This window comes from Euleptes europaea, chromosome 6 (genome assembly GCF_029931775.1).
Source record: "Euleptes europaea isolate rEulEur1 chromosome 6, rEulEur1.hap1, whole genome shotgun sequence".
Taxonomy (NCBI): Eukaryota; Metazoa; Chordata; class Lepidosauria; order Squamata; family Sphaerodactylidae; genus Euleptes; species Euleptes europaea.
Genome location: NC_079317.1, coordinates 41,830,147 through 41,850,574, shown reverse-complemented (window position 1 = coordinate 41,850,574; position 20,428 = coordinate 41,830,147). Strand labels below are relative to the sequence as shown.

The following is a 20,428-nucleotide window of genomic DNA, read 5'->3' as shown; positions in this document are numbered from 1 at the left end:
GTCAACTGTATATATCACTGTCTGTGATTTAAAATATTTAAAGAAAGGTTTGCTGAAGACATTGTTCGGCAAGAATTGAAAAATGTGTGAGGGGACAACATGGTATGGGTGTTCTTTAAGTGTATCACAGCCATGAGGGAATGAGAGACTTCGATGTTTGGAAGAAGGGTAACACAACTTTGGAAATGGTCATGAATAGGATAGAAGTGAGAGGGGGGAGAGAGAAAAAATAAGGGGGAAAGTTGAGAACCAGATAAAAAGCATAGGAATATTTTATCTGAATGCAAAGCAAATACAGCAGAGTAGCCTGAGGCAAGATGAATTAATACAAAATTTAAATGGCAGCTCTGCTTGGATTATGTTCTGTGGGGATTGTCACTTAGTATTTCAACTAATCATTTCCCCCAAATCAGTTTTGAACTGGATAGCATTGGTGAGATGGTATAAGATAATTTAATTTTATGATGCAACTCCCTACAAAGCACAGTGGATTTTGTTTCTTAGACCTACCTTTCTGCTTTCCTAATCTCTTAGTCACTTAGATGGAGAAACACTGATGAGTGACCTCAAACAAAGTGGTTCACGCTGGAGTTCTTACTTGTATGCTCATATAAGCAAAACTACTGTGAGATCTGTAAGTTTTTTGTGCTTCTCTCTGGCTATTTATGCATAAAAGGTTAATAAGTGACTATCTGATAAACTGATATTTATCCTTTGCAAACTCTAAATCAGGGGTGGGGAACGTCAGGCCCGGGGGCCGTTTAAGGCCCTCGAAATCATTTGGTCTGGCCCTTCGTGGGTCCTGGCAAATCTCTAGCTCAGAAGGATCTAAGACTGGCGATCCGTCCCCTCCCGCGAACAGGAACAGCCTCTATTCAAGGTTTTGCTGAGAAAAGGAGCCTTCCCCCCCCCTTGCAGAAGAGTTGTTAGCTTTGGAGATGCTAGGACCGCCCAATAAACTGTATTAACCCTTTCCCACTCGGGCCCACACTGGGGGGGTGTCATCAGGGGCAGCTGCCTGCTTTGGGCTTGGTCAGCTAATTTTTAAGTTGATAATTTTGTATGGCCCCCGAATGATGTTATAAATATCCAAATGGCCCTTGGCGGAAAAAAGGTTCTCCACCCCTGCTCTAAATCATTAATCTAGTTTTACACTGAGAATAGATAGGTTACCAGTACCTGTTGTTTTCAGTGGTTTTCAAACTAACAATGAGAGAAAATCCTAGTGTCTATCCAAGGTTGCCATAGAAAAACTATGTACAAATTGCCTAATAACGATATAATCAAGTTAAGTATCTCTAATATTCGCTATAACATCCTGGAAATGTGAAGGAATTCTTTGTATAAACAAGTGGCATCTCTGATGCGTTTCTGGATTGTTCTGATGACAGCTATATTGCCTCAGAGCAACAGCCTTTATGACCTGTTTTCCTCAGAGCAACAGTGTTTGTGAACTCATTGCCCCAAAGCCTGGCTGCTTGCCCAGCTGACAAACTGCAGCAGCAGCAACTTCCCTCTCATTCCCTTCCCCTTCCCCTCCTTCCTTCTTTTTTTTTTCTCCTCTTGTTCTCCTCATTTATCTGGAAGAAAAAAGAAGGCTAGAGTCTCCTTCAAATCACAGAGACCAAATAGCTAACAACAAAGATATTAAGAGCTTCTTCTGGATAATTTTATACCATCAAAAATATAATGTATTTGCTTTTTATGAACTTCTAGGATGGGGGGGATTCATTGTTATTAATTTGGCATGTGAAGGACGTGCCTGTGAACAGTTAATATAGTAATTCTCTATTTTCCTTCTTTGGGTTTTTAGTTTGTAAGAATATTAAGTAATATGTTTGGCTCAAATCATTAGTGTAATACAATTAATTTATATTTTCCCTGTATAGAATAGTTTGAAGGAGAAAACTAAGATGAGTGAGAAAATTATTGGCTATCATGAAAACCTGCGTAAGTAGTCTTTAAACATGTATCTTAAGTGCTATAGATGTGCTAAACTGCCCTATTTGAATATGAAAAGCATCTTTATAAGACTTCTTAAAGGAAAATGTCTTTAAATCATTGCTTGGTGGTGGCCATCTAGGGCTATGATGTCCCTTGCAAATTAATGTTAGCTATTTTCCTAAGCAAGAATGCATTTAAGTAAACCCACTTTGTTTCATTTTAAATTGTGATTATTTAAGTGACATATTTTTAAAACAACTGTAATAATATAAAGGGTGTGATCCATCCTGGTATATTATGTTATTGTTCTCCTTACTTGTCTTGGTTGAGCACAAATTATACTGAGCATGTTGTCAGGTGTCCAGCTGATACCCCAATTCCTCAATGATAGCCCTTTCCTCAAAGTCACAAGTGCAAAGTACTAACACTATAAGGTATAAGAATATTCATTTACAGTATTTTTCACTAAAGCATTTTTGTGCAAGTATGCCTGACATTCTGGTATTGCAACAGGAGAATAAGAGACTGTGGCATTTGTAACAACCAGTGCTCTATATTCCTTCCTCATCTTGCCATAGATTGATTTATCCCTGAAATATTGTTTTGTTTATAAAAACTGGAACAACACTAACTGAAATCTCGAGTCTAAGCTTCAGAGTTTTAGAATACTTTGGGGGTTACTGCATTATGTATTCCCAGCGATGTATTAAGAGTTTGAAAATGTTATAAAAAATACTGTTCGCACTTTGTTTGGCCCCTTTAGCTGTGAAGACGTCTTCCAACTATTTTTTAGCCATAGCATCCAAAAACCCTTTTAAAGTGATGTTTTTTATAACATTTTCAAACTCTTAATACATTGCTGGGAATACATAATGCGGTAACCCCCTTTGTTTCAGGTTTGTTTCTGTTGTTGCAATGCAGGGATCCCCAGTCTTTTTGAGCCTGTGGGCACCTTTGGATTCTGACACAGTGTGGTGGACACAGCCACAAAAAGGCTGATACAGAACGGCTGCCATAGAAGGTAGAGCCAGCCACAAAAGCCACAGCTTACTTTTGGCAGCTGCTGCCAAAACATTTTCTGCACAATAAGTCTGAAGCCTTATTGGACAAAATCCCCATGTGGCCCTATCTACTTTCTAAAAACGCTTTGGCACTGTAAAAGGTGCTGGTGGGCGTCATGGTGCCCATAGGCACCACGTTGGGAATCTCTACTCAGAACAACCTTGAAGTACAACTCTTAAGTGGTAGTGCTTAAGGTCTACTTTACTGTCCCCATGGATAGTGTGTCCAATCTCTCCTTTTGCACTACAAGACAGAAGCTGTGCCCTATCATCTTTGAATTGCAACACTTTCTGTGATTATACAAATAGCTGTAGCTGAATTATATCACTAGTGCATTAAATCCATGCTGAAAATATTGTGTGCAGTTTGTTGCACTGTATTAGAATGGTATAGCTTATTTGCAGCTACTGAAAGTCTTTTAAGTGATATTTCATAGTAATTATAAATAGCTTTAAATGAGGGTTTTTTTTCTGTTTTAGCTTGTGACTTCTGTCAACGGACTGATGACTGTCCTGAAAAATATGGGGAAAAAAGGACTTATGAAGAATTCAATCTCTCTGTTCATTATTACTGTCTAGTAAGTAGTTCCTGTTGAACCTGCCAAATTCTAGGTGGTCATCAGAAATCCTAATAATGATCAGAAAAGCTAATAACTGAAAAGCTCAATAGAAACCTTTAGATTATATGCTGGTAGAGTAGTACTTTTCACTACTTCAAGTAGTTGTGTATTCCTTTGTTGGCTCCCTTTGATTATGCTTGTTGTCTGATCTCAAATGCTTTAAAAGTATGCACACATTGCACTTGGTAAAGAGTCATATGTGACATAAACCAAAAGCGCACCAAGAGGCCGCTAGGTGTTGCTGCAGGCCAGCCTTTGCAATGATTGAATACTTTATTTAAAGTACGCACACATTGTACTTGGTACAGAGTCATATGTGACATGAACCAAAAGTGCACCAACAAGAGGCAACTAGGTGTCAGTGCAGGCCAGCCTTTGCAATGATTTGATGATAATTTATTTATTTATAGTCTACTTTTCTCACTGGGACCCAAGGTAGATTACATGGAGTGAGTCAATACAATCAACAGGATAGGTTGTTCAGTAAACAATGAAATAGGATTTGGGCCGTAGAACTAACTGGAAATCTGAAAAACAGAACTGAAGCAAAACATAATTACTAACTTGACACATTAAATGATGCAAAATTACATATCAGGATCTAACTTACAGCAACCTACACAGTAGTATAGACGACAGTCCCTAATAATTTGTCTAAGTAACTTTGTGAATCATTTTGTACAGTTCTACCCTATTGCCTGCTTAGAAAATCCCTCTTGAATAATTCAGTTTTGCATAGTTTGTAGAAACTGAGGAGAGTGAGAGCCTTCCTGACCTTGTCAGGCAGACCATTCCACAAGGTGGGGGCCACAATGGAGAAGATGTATGTACAGGCAGTTGTTGATTTTGCCCATTTGCAGGTTGGCACCAGCAGAAGGCCTGCTTAGATTTGAAAAATCTGTCGTGGCCGAGCATAGGAGGAGAGGTGGTCTTGCAGATATGAGGGTCCAAGGCCATAAAGGCTTTGTATGTGATAGCCAATGCTTTACATTGAGCCCAGTAACTGATGGGCAGCCAGTGGCATGATGGCAGAATGGGAGTAATATGCATGCTCCATTAGCTCACAATGATATGTTTCTATATAATAATGTTCGAAATGTACACTCTGTGTCAATGTCAGTAATTTGTTCCTTTTTGTCACAGTTAATGTCAAGTGGGATTTGGCAGAAGGGTGAAGAAGAAGAAGGTTTCTATGGATTTTTAATTGAAGACATCCAAAAGGAAATAAATCGAGCTGCAAGACTGGTAAGGATATAACTTGGGGGTGTTTGGATCAGCTTAAAATATGCTCTGTCTGAGGTACATAGCAGTAGTTATGCCAATGCAGTATGAGAAAAGGTAAATGTTGTCACACACCTACTCAATAAAGATGTGATGTTGCCACAGCATTGTAGGCAATGTTCTTCTGAATAGGGATGTGGGTTTATAATTCTGGGGCAACAGTCTTCGTAAAAATTTATCATTCTTTTAAAACAGAAATGGGTCGAGATGTTTTGTAATTTACATGGAACTAATGCATTTTGAATGAACATTTATATTTTTTTCAAATTTCTAACCCACCCTCCCTTATCTTTTTAGAAGTGTAATATCTGCAAGAAAAAAGGTGCTTCAATTGGTTGTGTGGCATCCAAATGCAAACGGAGCTACCATTTCCCTTGTGGAATAGAAAGAAAGTGCATTTTCCAATTCAGGGAAAATTTTCCGTAAGTCTTTTTTTTTTTTTTTTTAACCTTCTGTATTGGCTGAATTAGAGTATTAATTCACAGAGAAGCTGTGGATCTGACTGCACATGTTGATGTTTTCTGGCTATGAAGTACCACCTTTTAAGGTTAATTTTCTCTTTTTCCTTTTTCTTTTCTTTTTGGAGCCATCAAGTCACATCTGACTTATGGTGATCCTGTAGGGTTTTCAAGACAACAAACATTTGGAGGTAGTTTGCCATTGCCTGCCTCTGCATCACAACTCTGGTGTTTCTTGGAGGTTGCCCATCCAAATACTAACCAGGGCAGACCCTGCTTAGCTTCTAAGATCTGACGAGATCAGGCTAGCCTGGGGCTATCCAGGTCAGGGCTAGGTTACATTCTATCCATATTTTATTATTGAAGCTTAGGAGAGCTGTACATTTCAGAAGGGCAACGATTAGTCAGTTTCAGCAAATTTGTTTGGTTGTATGACAGACCAGCCATTATCTGTTGCATTTCTTACCCTTCTGGCTATGCTTAAACCAAATGTTGTATTTTTTATTTTATTTTTTGTATTCTGCACTTGTGCTACTACCCCTCTAGAGAGATTGCTTTAGACATTGAACAAAATGGACCCTGGCCCATGAAAACTTATGCTAAAATATTTTCTTGGTCTTTAGGATGCCAGAAAACTCCTTGTTAGTAAACCCTGAGATGCAATAACCAGTAGATTTGAAGTCTTCCTGAAAAATATCTTGTCTACATCAAATATTAATCTAATTATACAAAGTGTTGCTCTTTAACATGAATTACATACTCTAGCATGGTGATAGCTATAAAGATTATGTGACTAGATGGAACTCTGGCTCTGTATTTAAGGTCATATTGTTGGATACATCGACCCATTCAAAAATGTCCCTCAGACTCTAAAGCGTGTTCTCAGTGTACAATATGTTTGGAATTGGTTGAACATTCATCATCATACACCATTTTGACAACTCCATGCTGTAAAAATGCCTGGTTTCATAGAGACTGTTTGCAGGTAAGTCACTTTGTGGTTTGCAGATTTTATATCTGGCTTGGACTACAATAATAGCAGTATTCCCTTTTTATACTAAAGGGAAACATGCTGTAAAACAATGGAGTAGAATAAAAACTTGGCAATCGATTCTATAATATTTACCATTGAAGCAAACTAAAACTTCATGATCCAGTGCCATCAATAATACTGTAGACAACTCTGTGTTTTCACCAGTGGTCTATGCACAGCAGTGTTTCTTAATTGGCCATGAGTACTGACAATGTGAACTGATGCTGATTGGGAAGTTACTTGCCTAGAAAGTCTTACAAGTCCAGATGTAGTGTTCAGGTGTATAGGTGAAGGGATATAGCAGTCCTTGTCGAGTTTTGGCAGCTTGATAATTGAAGAAATCATTACCAATATAGCTGCTATAGCTATCTTCAAAAGTGTGCAGTAACTCTTCGTTCTCTGTAGTAAATAACTACTATATTAATCGTTGTTTCTGTTTTAATCCAGCGTCAAGCTCTGAGTGCAGGAGTGTTTTTCTTTAGGTGCCCAGTATGCAACAATAAAGAGAAATTTCAGAATGAAATGTTGAGAATGGGTATCCATATTCCAGAAAAGTAAGTACTTCTCAAAATAGTAACATTCTGAAATGTCTACAGTATTATCTGAAATGAATGCACTGTTAAGTTTTTACCCACTGGCTTTTCTTTATATAAATCTTATATAATATTAAGGCAAGGTGAAATTTTAAGTGCTGCACAAATATTTATGGAAGCTCAGTTGATGAGAGATGAAGATGCAGAGCCCAGTATGGTGAATCAGGGTTGATTCCACCCATCAAAATAAACACAAAATGTAAATGCATTCTAAAACTGAGGAAAATAGATCTGATTAAGTCTTCTTAAACTTAAGGCTAACATTTTCTCTTTATAGATAATTAATTAAACAGTAAGAACAGGCAGGTAAGGATAGCAATAACTATGTATGGTTCGCACAGATGTAATATAAAACCATGGTCAACAGGAGAAAGGGGAAATGAATCCTCCTCTGGAGTAGAGCAAGTGGATATTCACAAGATGGGCACCGGATTTACAAATGGTGGTTTGTGTTAGCCATGGTTACGAATGCACCTGCCCATTCCAGGCATTAGCTAGGAGGTCTGAATTGCAAACTGTCAAGAGCTGATCTTTCTATTTGTATGGTACTATTTGCTCAGATTATTTAAGCAAGAATGGGCAGATTGGAGACATAAAACATTCTGAACAGTTTGAACTTTTCTAGAGATGCCTCCTGGGAACTGGAAGAGAATGCATACCAGGACCTTCTTCAGTGTTACCAGCACTGTGATATCAGAATATGCATGTGTAAAAATGGAAGAGACTACAATGAGCCTGACAGGTATTAATATATGCAGTTCTTGAACATAAGAGTGTTTAATATACTTGTAGTTTTTGGATGCGCCCAGCTTGCTGGGGGTAAAGTGTACATGGCTGAGGAAGGCAATGGCAACCCCCACCCCATAAACATAGTCTGCTGGTAAACATTGTGAAGTGACGTCACCCTGGGGATCAGTAATGACCCAGTGCTTGCACAAGGGACTACCTTTACCTTTTAGTTTTTCAAATGTGCCCTTGTATTGTATGGCGTCCACAGTTCAACAGTGATGACCAGACAACTCAGTTGTATACTAAGTCAGAGCTTCAGTAGCATAGTGGACCACTGTTTTCTATTTGTCACAAAATGAAGGACAGGCAGCAGCTAGGCACCCTTTTATGATGCCTGGATTCAGTTTCAGCTGAGACCATTCCTCCATTTAGCTACTAACTGCCATTGCTCTGACCGTTAGGAGAGGGGACAGCAGTAATGCATCCCGCCACCATGTCTGGACCCAAATCTTGCTGAGGACCCCTCCCCCATCATTTTGTACTTCCATTTTACTATATAAAACTGTACGTGGCAACTAGAAATTGGCAAGCTCCCCTTTTCTTCGATCTTATTTTTTCTGCCATCAAGTCTCAGCTGACTTATGGTAACCTGTTGAGCTTTCAAGGCAAGAGATTATCAGAGGTGGTTTGCCATTGCCTGCCTCTGCGTAGCAACAGTAGACTTTCTTGGTCATTTCCCATCCAGATACCAACCAGGCCTGACCCTGCTTAACTTCTGAGATCTGGCAAAACTGGGCTAGCCTAGACTGTCCAGGTCAGGGCAAGCTCCCGTTAATGGACTTCAATTTATGTTTACTTTTTGTGAGTTTTCCTTGCAAATACTCTGTGTGGGGGAAAAAACCCTCACATTTGCAAAAAGAGAATGTAAACTACAATGGACTAATGTCTAATCAGCTTTGTACGGTTAGAGAGTTACTGAGTTTATTTTGCTTTGGTTAACTCTTAATTTCAATTTATTTTCTTTCAGCAAATGGGAAATAAAACGCTGTCAGTGTTGTGGTTCTAGCGGAACCCATTTGGCATGTTCTTCATTAACATGGGAGCAAAACTGGGAATGCATGGAATGTAGAAGCATCCTTGCTGCATCAGAGGGTATGAAATATTATATTGTCCCCCTATACTTGGGTTAATTTAAACATTTAAGAAGATGGCAGGAAAAATAACATGAGGCTTTCATTTCATTGTGCAGGTAACTGCCAGAAGTGGCGAAAACGTTCCTTGACTGTGTCAGAAAAAACAGACATTGGGGACAACTTGCTTGAAGATCCATCGCCCAAATACCCAAGACAGTCTCCTGGGTCCCATCTTGGCTTCCTAGTCAGGCATGTAATTTTTCTTATCTTGTAACTGCCAGAAAACATACAGGCAAACGGTAGTTGGCTTTCTAGAAATACAATTGTTTGAAACTTGTTTGGGGATCATCCATTGACTACATCCAGTTAAGCCTGATTACTAAATGTGAACCTTCTCAACTAGATCTAGAGTCTACTTTCAGCTGTGGTTCCGATTCTTTGGAATGGAATTGGAAAGATTTGGGAGATTTGGAAAGCTTGCATCCACCTTTCTTTCCAAAAGAATTTTCAAGATGATGCCTGAGAAACTCTTTGAAAAAGCATTAAGATTTTTTTTTGCTGTTAGCTGGGCTGTCTTTCAAAATTGTGCCTGGATTTTTAAAATTGTGTCTGTGTGTGTTCTTGTGTTTGCTGCAATTGTGGAGGTTGGATTTTTTTTAAAAAAATTGGTTATTTGCCACCTTGAATAAAGGAGAGATGAGAGAAATCTTTTAATAAATATAACTCTAATGGCTGCATTTCTACCTGTTACTGTGTAAAGCATCTCTACATGCCTAGCAAGCTGCTCCCACACTTGGGAACATCAGAAGCAGCAAGAAGTACACTGTAAAAGAAAAACAGAGCTTATCTTTGCTTAGTGTAGAAAATTGTCTTTGGATTGTGGCCTATTAATATATTAGCATAAGAAAGCAAAATATATTGGCATGTGATGTGTAACCAAAATCCATTAATCTTAACATAAGTTCACATTTTTAGAAGCTTGTTATCTGGCACTTAATTACCTAGAATGCTGTCCCATAGGGTAAGCTCCTCCACCTCAGTCATTATACCCCTGCATCTTTGGGTGTATGCCCATCAGACGCCAGCCAGCATAATGCCTCTGGGTAATGCTGGACTTTTGACAGCTGATGTCATCCTTTGGAGCCTCCTTCTCCATTAGCCTGTCTTGTGCTGTTGAGAGCCAGTTTTGCTGGGGGGCAACTAGTACATAATGCTAGTTAGTAGATCAACAGTTCCACACTGAAAATCCTTAAGAATCAATGAGTATACACTGTCTGGACCTTGGGACTTAACTGGTTTCAGCTTGAGGAGAAGTCACTCTGGCTGTAGGAGAAAGAAGTATTGGGATCCAGCCCTGTGCTTTTGGGACCGATGTATTACAGTTTGTACATGTATGTTTGCAGTTACCTTTTTTGTTGTTGAAAGACAATCCCTAGTGTTGTCTTCAGTTTTAAATTATGAAGTTCATATGTAGAAATGTCTTAACTTTCCTTCCATTCAGGTCTCCAAAGAAGATGTGCCACAGTGGTTTGACTCATTGTTCTCCACTGGATCTTCCCTCTTCTAACATATTGATGTCCCCAACTTCTTTGGTCAGTCCTTCAGTGAGGAATCTGTCAATAAGAAAAATGTAAGTAACTATCAAGCAGACAGTGAAGCATTATAATTTTTTATGAGTAATTGGGTTTAATGGTGGAAATGGTAGGGACCTAAAAAGCTGCTTGAGCTTGCATTAGCTCAGTATATATTTTTTCTCTTTGAACACTTGGCCACGTATTTTATCACAGACTGCTCTTGAGCATATTTACCATAGTTCTAAAGCAGTGTTTCATTCTGCAAGAGGGGAAAGGAGCGCCATTGGGTTCACAACTTAATTCCTTTATTCTATGGATCCCCAGTCATAGTTTTTATGGTGGCACATATTTTCTTGATTTCTAATATCTCGTGGGACTAAATACTTTTGACAAACCATAGACTTACGGTTTCCATCAGCATTTTTTTTGGGTGGTGGGATAACTGTGATTGTTGAGTTACTATACATAATACATACTTAATACATAAACTGCAAGTTTATTTGGCTTAACAAGAGATGTAAAATTTCACTGAGCTGATGGGTACATCCTGAACACAGATTTATTTAAATGTTCATATATCCACAGGGGATACGGAAATGAGTATTCGGATTTGGAACACTTGCTTCATGTGTCAAAGTAGTGGCTGCGCTAATCAAAGAACTAAATTTATATTGTTTTAGGCAACTTGGAATGCAAAAAAACGAAGCCTGCACTCTTCTAAGGGAATTAAGACCACAGATTAGTACCAAACCAATCACATTAAATATTAGTAAGCAAAATATCTGGGATAGCACCTTAAAGAGTTTTCGAAAGCGAAACTTCAATCCTGCCAATACTATCGAAGTAAATTACATAAACTGCGAAGGTAAAGTTGAGGTGAATATCTGCCATTCATCAAAGGAAGATTTTTTCCAGTCACTGATGCTCCACCTTCAGAACTCGTCACTCTTTGAAGGCGGTTCTTCGAAGAACTTATCTTTTGATTCTCAAGGTAACCCAATCTTTAAAATTTTAACTATATACTTGAAATAAAAATAATAGTATAATACAGGTTTTGTTAGAGATCTTCAGGAGGCACTGCTTTCTTGTTTGCCAGGCAGGGCATTTCATGGAGTATAAACAGCAAACATCTTTTAGAGTGAGACAGGGAGGTATTTATTTGTTTTTAATCTGCTACGTTTTAATGATATGTGGTGGAATGGCCCTGCTGACCTGTGAGCCCCAATCCATTGTGATTCTCTGAGGCATCTAGGCACCAGCAGCCATCCCAGCTCTGCCCAGTGACACACTGCTCTCCTGTCACAATTGATTTGGGGGGTTATCTCACACTTCTCCTTCAGTACACTATCAACTGGTCAGTTTTTCAGTTACCTGCTGAGAGGGCCAGTACTCCCAGCATCCTTTCAATGCTGCTGATGAAAGGCTCCACCTAGGGCCCACTAGTTTCCAGCTACCCAACAACTGCTTACCGGGGGACAGCTTGCCACACTTGTGCACTCCTGGGAAATCGGGATCCAGCAACCAACAGCCTCCCTTCCCCAGCGCCCATTTTCAATACCATATTTTAATGGTGGAGGTCTAAACGGTACAGAGAATAACTACTAGCATCTAAAATAGTAAAGAATCTATTCAAAGGGGGGAGGGAAAAACCACATGCATACTCAGCACACAAAAAATGGATTGAGTAAGGAATACAGAGCAAAGGTACAAACAAGCAATCAACAGTATACATGCCATAGTTGTTATTCTTCTAAAGCATGCTCTTGAAGCTAAAAATGTACAGCATTCTAAAAGCCTTCCATTATCTTGGAGTCTTTGTCCAGGCAGCCTGCCTTTTGATTACTCCAAATGGCAGTAACCACAATCCAAGGTACAGCTCAATGTAAGCTCTTCTCTCTGCAAGTTATTCCCAGTTTGGTGTCAACCAAAGAAGTGGGGGGGGGGGGGGAAGAGCACTTTGAGATATCCAAAATTCTCGACTCCCGCATTCACCGGGGTGGGGTGGGGTTGCAATACCTAGTTCGTTGGAAACACTTTGGTCCGGCCTACGACGAATGGGTGGCTCAGAGCCATGTATCCGCCCTCTGACTCACCCAACAATTCCATGCCGCATATCCAGACAGACCCGCCCCTTCCGACGTGCGGGGAGGGAGCTCTTGAGGGTGGGGGCAGAGTGTCAGGCGCCGGCCTGAGAAAGGAAACTGGGAAAGTGTCTCCCAGTTTTGGGTTGCAGTTTGGGCACTCGGTATCTAAAAGGTCTGCCATCACTGTTATATATCTTGTATCTGTAGACCTTTCCCTTCAATAGAGCCCTCGAATCGCTTTCAAGCCAATTTCTGTATTCACTGTATTTAACCTAATAAATCAGCCTTCTCAGAGGAACTGCCTGGAGGTCTGTTTGTGGGATGCTTACAGTGGGAGCAGAGCTGACAATAGGCCTTGTCTCTCCATGGCAAGGGATTTTCTCTGCTGTGGGTCATAGAAGCCTAACAACAGCCACAGGCATCAAACTAGCAAGTGCATGCCTGAAGTATGGTGGCTGAAGGGGAGGTGCTTGCCTTCTGGGCAGTGCCAGTTAACAGCATTCTGGATGATCAAGTGCCCGATAAGAAAGCTTTTATTGTACGTGGGGGAAAACTGCTTCTACCATTTATATTCCACTTTTCTTCCAAAGAATTCAGGACTGTGCACATAAGGTTATTCTATTTTATCTGCGCAGCATCCTTGAGAGATCAGTTGGGCTGAGAAATGGAGTGACTTAACTAACACTGCTTAGCAAGCTACATGACTGGGCAGGAATTTGAACCCCAGCACCCATGGTCTGAGTCCACCAATCTGTCTATTACACTACTTGGCTCTGGGCTGAAAAGCTATCATAAAAGGCTTTAACCTGCTGATTAGTCCCTATTATCTGATGTTCAAAGGCATTTTGCTTCTGACCCTAGAGGCCCAATTTTTCCTCCATTGTTTTCAATGAAGGGCACCCTCTTTGGGGGCCCATAAAGTCACCAGCAGCTATGCTGAAAATTTGGTTCATCTACCTTAAAACAGCCCACCCCCCCAAGCCCCGGAAAGATTTTCCAAAGGCTGTAATGGGGCCAATTTTTTTCAGATTCCCATTTAAAAAAAAAACATACCAGTATGGAAATTCAGGAGTTTTCAGGAATCCCAAATTTTTTTGGCTCCAGTATACTCAGATCCTAATTGTCCTGGGGTTTTTTAATTGCACATCCCTAAGTCCTCCAGTACAAAATGGAACCTGAAGGGGCTAGCTTCTTTGGTAATTCATTGCTCCAAGATGTGGCCACAACTCACAGGGCTTTAAGACAAAAGGATTGCCAACTTTTTCTTTAATAAGAGCTGAGTAATGAAAATATCCCAAGCCTTTCCCCCTCCCCCAGCATGACACCAAGTTTGGTCTCTCCTAGGAATAGAACATGGATTAGGAAGAGCACCAGAAATGCTTCTATCAGCTAATCAGCACAGAGGAAAATAACATATTTTTTAAAAAAGTCAAGAACAGATTTTTTCATGATTTTTGACTGAATCTTCTAGTGGATGGATAAGTTACTTTTGTAGCAGCGAGCAAGCTACTGGCAGCTCATGAGCTCCCAGTGGTTCACATGGTACCTGTTGGAGACACCTGCTTTAGGAAGAGAGAAGATGGACCCTGTCCTCAATCTATAACTGACCATGGTGGGGAAATTATAACTTCTATGTTGAGCGGCAACGTTCCTTTGAATACCCCCTGTGCTGGGGGAGGGTAGCAAGAAAGCTGTTACCTTCATGTCCTATTTGTGGACTTTTTAAAAGCAGCTGACTGGAGGTATGCTAGGCTTAATGGCTTGGTCTGGTTCAGCAGGGCTACTTGTATGTTTTAGTCACTTTTGTAGTTGGTCAACACAATAGTTTTTGCTACATCATTTGTCCTTGCAGCTCTTAAAGATGGCTTGTACTATGAAGCTGGAAGAATGATCGCTGTTTCTCTGGTTCATGGAGGCCCATCTCCTAGTTTCTTCTCTAAAACCTTGTTTAATTGCCTTGTTTATGGCGTGGAGAATGTGAAACCAACAGTGGAAGATGTTGCTGATGTGGATGTTTTGCAGACAATAATGAAGGTAAGCTGTTGTTGATTAACATTTTTGTTTCGAAGAAAAGCTGAGTAATGTTGTTGTGTTCCACCCAAGGATATACTGATAATAACGTTGTGTAAAGACCTGTAGGTCAGCCAAATATGACCAGGTATAACATGAGTAAAATACAAAAACTAGCAGGAGCTTATATATCCATCAGTTTGAAATGGATGTGCTGGTTCATTCAATAAATTAACTAGTTAATGTTTTATTTTTTACTATTAGATAAAATCTGCAATGAGTGTGAATGATTTAGAATCGGCAATAAGTGATTGTAATGAATATCTCAGCACTGTTGGATGTTTGAAACATATAACAGCTCTGTGTGATAAGGATATGTTGGTGGATGAGATACTGGATTACCATGTCATCAAGAGAACACTTGCCCCTTTTGAAAGGTTTGTTTATACATAGAACCCAAGTAGCTATGTCTAAATAATAAATGCACCTTTTTCAATTTGTAGTCTAGAACAATTTCATCACTATTAATTGACATTTATGTAACTAACTTTCTGCATGTATAATTTCAAGGTTTATATAGTCTGTCCCATGTTTTATGAATTCATTGTTCTGTTGATTGCTTTCCCCTTTTCAATTTATTAATAAAAGAAAAATATTTTAAAAATTAGTTACAACTCATAAGTGAAACAATATATCACAAGTAATCTCAAAAGATTTGAGGGATAGCTGAGACTGTTTTGAATAAATATAATGTTGAATATGCCATTAAATGTAACCTTGGCGGAGATCATTTCAACCGTCCAGAAGAGGTGGCCCAAAGGAAGGGTTCTCCAATTGTGTTCTAAGAGTACTTCCCGGTAAGTTCAGTTACTTTGAGAAATAATTGATTCATAACAGAAATTGGTATCTGACCCAGAGGGAATGTTCTTCCTTGATCCTTTAATATATGAAAAATAGTCGTACAAGCAGAATGCAGGCAAAAGCAGTGAATTCTAGTTTTACTAGAAATTTTAAAGTTGTCTTTATAGTATGAAAACAGATTAACCTGACAATCTGAGGAAACTGTTTTACTTATTTCAAAAATCCATAGTACTGTTTGTTCATGTTTTCTGTTTGTCTCCTCTCTTCCCTCTCTCCCCTCCTCTAGTTTTAAACAAGGTTTGAGAACTCTTGGTGTTTGGGAAAAAATGCAGATGAATCCTGATGCATTCTGTAGCATATTGTGTCACAAACCTGAGAAACTGTCAGCAAAACTTCTTGGTGACCTCTTTACAATCCATTGTTTATCAGGCCCCTTCAAAGCCAGAAGTCTTGAATTCTGGATGGGTTATTTACAAGAGACAGAAGGTAAGGGACTTTAAGGGGAGTGTAATTCCCCTAGCTCAGGTGGTCTTGGGGGCATGTACACGTGTTTGAATTTTATTTAAAGCAATGTAGAATTTTTGTAAAACACTATGTGCAGCTATTAAACAATTTCTGACTCTTTTTGGTCTAGATGGTGAATCAGCAGTAACTCTGGAAGACATATTGTTGTTTGCAACTGGCACCTGCAGTATTCCAGCCATTGGGTTTGAACCTGAGCCCACAGTTAAGTTCAAGAATGTAAAATACTCTGTTGGAAACAGACATCTTAACTGTTTAGAGCTTCCAATAACAAGGTCTTATGAGAAGTTCAAAAGAATCATGGATTTCACCCTCAGAAGTACTTTAAGATTAGAATCAGTAAGTCTGCAGTCGATGTTGAAAATTGAGTGATGGAAGGACGCAAGACAATTGCCAGCTGCTTCTGGATAACTTGCATTTATTCATACTTCGCAAGTTTACAACTTGACCATGGAAATGGATTGATTTCATTCTTTGCATTTTGAACTTGGTTTCAAAGTGGTGAGCAAACAAAGCTTTTAAAACACTGCTTTGCATGATTTGTATTTTTTTAAAAAAAAACAACCTTGGAAATCTCATTCTTAGCCTACTATTTTTTAACATAAACCAACGGATGATCACTTCATAAAGTAATTATCTGAACACATAAAGCTGTCTTGTACTGTGTCAGACCTTTAGTCTACCAAAGTCAGTATTGTCTACTCTGACTGGCAGTGACTCTCCTGGGTCTGAAGCAGAGATCTTTCGCATGTCCTGATCCTGGATATGCCAGGGATTGAACCTGGGACCTTATGCATGCCAAGTAGATGCTCTACCATGGCTTGTCATCCCCTGAGCATCTGCTGGATTAAGTATTGTTCATTTATATTACAAACAATTAGAAACCAGAACTGCTGACAACTTTATTCAGGAATCCCTCTTTAGTTTATTTGTAAACCTTAATATCTATAAGGTCACTTTTTTGTGACATTGAATTGCTGATGTGGTATGCTTTCATTTTTCCAAATGAAAAGCCACATGAGTATTTCTAATAGTTTGTTTTATGTGGAAGCTAAACACATTACCTCATTTTATTTTTATGAAGTGTTTTTTAAAAGGAACAAGAGCATTTTACAATGTCTTATGTAGCTATGGTGCCATATACCAGCTATATATTTCCGTTATACAGTCATTCCAAAGCTTTTCCTTCTGATATACTAATGGTAATGTGTTAAAATAGGTTAGGAAAATATAATGTTGTATAAAGGGTTTAAGTTCAGAAAAGGTACAGTATCAGAAATGTCCAGGTTCCAGTCCAAACTGTGCATAAAATATACTAAAACATATTCCATTTTAGCCATAATGGGAAAAATATCCTACTTCCAGTAATTATAGACACAAGGCACAGAAACATTAGCTTTAACTTTGCACCTGTCTGTGTCGTGGGAGCTAGCGGATTAGTCAGAGTCCCAGGAAAAACCACCAGACGATCCTTGCTACATAAAACAGTGCTTGATTTATTTACAGTGTTCAGATTTACAGCAATCACCAACACTGCTTCCATCCACTAATATCTCCCACACCTTAGTTACAGGGATATTCACATATATACATTTCCTTCCTACCAGCCACCAATCAGGTCAATGCTGAGTCACTGCACCTCTTGCTGGACCTTGCATCAGCTTTGGTCTAAACTGGCTCAGGCTGGTTTCCTGAATTACATCAGTCAGGGACTTTCCATTTAGTTGCCCAAAATCTAAATCTTGTCATTTCAGATACTGATATGTCAGCCTTGCTATTTCTGACAGTTTATCCAGTTTAAAGAGTCATTATATAATCAAACTTGTAAATTTGTGCACTTCAGATTTCATTAAAATTCTTTTTATCTAGGAGAGTAATTTATCTGCATTTGTAGATATGCCTTATGCAATATTAAACTTTAGCCTACTATATCTCAGGTAATGTGTTGCATCCATGTGTTGCATCCAGCAACAGAATGTGTTGCATCCAGCAACAGAATGTGCTAGTGGATAAATTTCTTTGCCATGTTCTCTCTCTCCAGCAGTACCCTCCAACCCTGGGAAAAGTTACTCCTAGGGTTATAGGACCCAAGTGAACTAACGGACACCTTAGTCAGGATGCGGCACTAAGGTGAGAAAAGGGGGCAAGATTGCCTCCCTTCCTCCCTGCAGCCCCCACCTGTGTACATGGCTGCTATTAATCCTGACAAGATGGAAGCACTACTGGGGAGTGGAAGGTCTGGGATTTGAGGTGTCTCCCATTTTGGATGAGATTGCACTCCCGTTGAAGGAACAGGTCTGTAGTCAGGGGGTGTTCTTGCACCTAGGCCTGCTGCTGGATAAGCTGTGGCCAGGAGTTACTTTTACCAATTTAAACTGGTTAGCCAGCTGTGGACTTTCCTAGGCAGAAAAGATCTGGTCACTGTGGTGCATGCCCTGGTTATTACTGCAATGGGGTTGCCCTTGAAAAGTGTTCACATATCAGTTGGTGCCATCTACACTGGCTTCCAGTCTGTTTCTGGCGCAATTCAAAATGCTGATGCTTAAAGCTCTATATGGTTTGGGACCAATTTATCCAAAGGACTGGCTTCTCTTATAACCCTCCCTGACCACTACAAGCATCTTCAGAAACATTTGATTCAGATGCCCTTGCCTTCTGAGATTAGGTGGGTGGCAACCAAGGAGAGGGACTTCTCAGTCACAGCACCAAAACTCTGGAACCTCTCCCCAAGGAGATTGGGTCTATTCCCCTTCTGCTGCATCTTCTTTATTATTTTCACTTCTTTTTTAGTTTACTTGACATTACCTCTGTGATGCCTCCTTCCTGCCCAATTGTTTTAATTGTTGTTTTTAATGCTTTTGTACATGTATTATAGGTTTGGTTTTAATGGTCTCGGTGTGCTTTTGTTGGCTTAGAAACATACATAATTAAAATCACATCTTAAAAACAATTTGTTAGCTGCCTTTGTGGCCCTTATGAGGGCAGAAAGGCGGGGGTATACATTTTATAAATATTAGTCCACACAAGTCCCATAGCCAAGTTCCAAAACAACAGTTCCAGGGTCATAAAGGATTGCTGGGGGTGAAGAAATATAAAGATCTGTGCTGCATGCACTGAAGGAATCACAAGAGGTGTCCCATAATATAAAATACCTAAGTCAGTGGTTTGGATACAAAATAATGTGAGGCTGCGTCTGCTACTACAAGGGGGCTTTTCTGCTTCCCCTTTCCTTACCCCCCCTCGAAGTTTGGAACCTTTCAAGACAATGTGTGGGGGGAGGGACAACTGCTATTCAATAGAATATGGATGCACTTAAAAAGACTCACTATGGATTTGATTCAATCCCTCCTCACTCCATCCAGTTGGCAAGCAGAATATGCTAAATTGCATCAAAGTCATGTAGGGATGCCAACAAAAGGGTCACTTAAGATGGAGGAAGGCTTCTGACTTTACTGAACAGAACAGGTATGTCCATGCAGTTACTTTTAAATCAGCTTTTCTAAAGAAGAAATTGGCCATTTATTTTAGTTGGTTTAGGTGACCTTGACTGTGTTGGATTATGGCCACAGTGCAATGAGATGTAGCATAAAATTTAAGCATTCCTAGAAGCCTGGGGTATTTTACAGAAGAAATTCAGGTATTCTTATCAAAATATAGTGGTTTATATTTTAATTTAGTCTGCCTTTCTTGCTGAGCTTCAAGATGGATTACAGAATAAATATTTACAGTGAGATGATAGGCATTTGAACTTCATGATTTTCTTATAGAATAGCCTTAAAAATAAATAACACCTTTATTGTAAACCTATTGTGAGGGATCCCCTAAGGGCATAATGGATCCTACTTTTTACCACCACCACCCTCCCTAGCCATAAGAACATGTTTTGTGGTTGAGTGGACAGGGAAAGGCTGAGTAGGGATAAAGGAACCAAGACATTACACGTATCACGATTCGTGCGTACCGAACGAGAGACTGCTTTCCAAAATGTTCAATTGGAGTTTTAATTTTTCTCCTTAGTCCCTTTACTTATTTTACCTCAGTAGAAATGAGACACCAGAGGCTTTTTCAAGTTAACAACCAAGTAACAGATTTATTAAACACTGTACAAGGGATAGACGTGGAGGGAAAAAGGCATCGAACCAGAGCTAGTTTATAAGTTTTACTACAGAGAAGACATAGATCTTAGATGGCTTAGTACAGAATTACAATTCTTAAGTTCCTAGATTCAGTTCACCGAATTTCCTATAGATGTTCGTATTCATACTCTGCTGCCCAGCTAACAGGGAAGTATGGAGATTATACAATCTCTCTCCCCCAGAGAACAAAGAAGTATGGAGATTGTTCCTCAAATCTCTCTTCCAGTTCTCTCTATAGATCTACCCCACTTTTGTGGCAGTAATCCCTTAACAAAACCCCATATCTGGAATATCTCCTTCCCAGAGCCTATTCCCTTTCAGTGACCTGAGAAAGGGACCCTTTCCTCCCAATCTCTGCCTGTCACTACACAACAGTTGTTTCACAGCCG

At 39.5% G+C, this 20,428-nt stretch overlaps 1 protein-coding gene across 1 annotated transcript; it reads left to right on the top strand.

Moving 5' to 3' along the window:
* The first annotated feature begins 617 nt into the window (after positions 1–617).
* G2E3 (G2/M-phase specific E3 ubiquitin protein ligase) lies at positions 618–16,426 on the top strand. Its single transcript, XM_056851549.1, has 16 exons — positions 618–634; positions 1,895–1,950; positions 3,486–3,583; positions 4,769–4,870; positions 5,204–5,328; positions 6,187–6,349; positions 6,845–6,951; positions 7,616–7,732; positions 8,747–8,871; positions 8,969–9,101; positions 10,354–10,482; positions 11,107–11,417; positions 14,363–14,544; positions 14,785–14,957; positions 15,668–15,867; positions 16,016–16,426. The coding sequence occupies exons 2-16, from the start codon at positions 1,914–1,916 to the stop codon at positions 16,273–16,275; spliced, it is 2,262 nt and encodes a 753-aa protein (XP_056707527.1). The 5' UTR covers positions 618–634; positions 1,895–1,913; the 3' UTR covers positions 16,276–16,426.
* Positions 16,427–20,428: the final 4,002 nt, after the last annotated feature.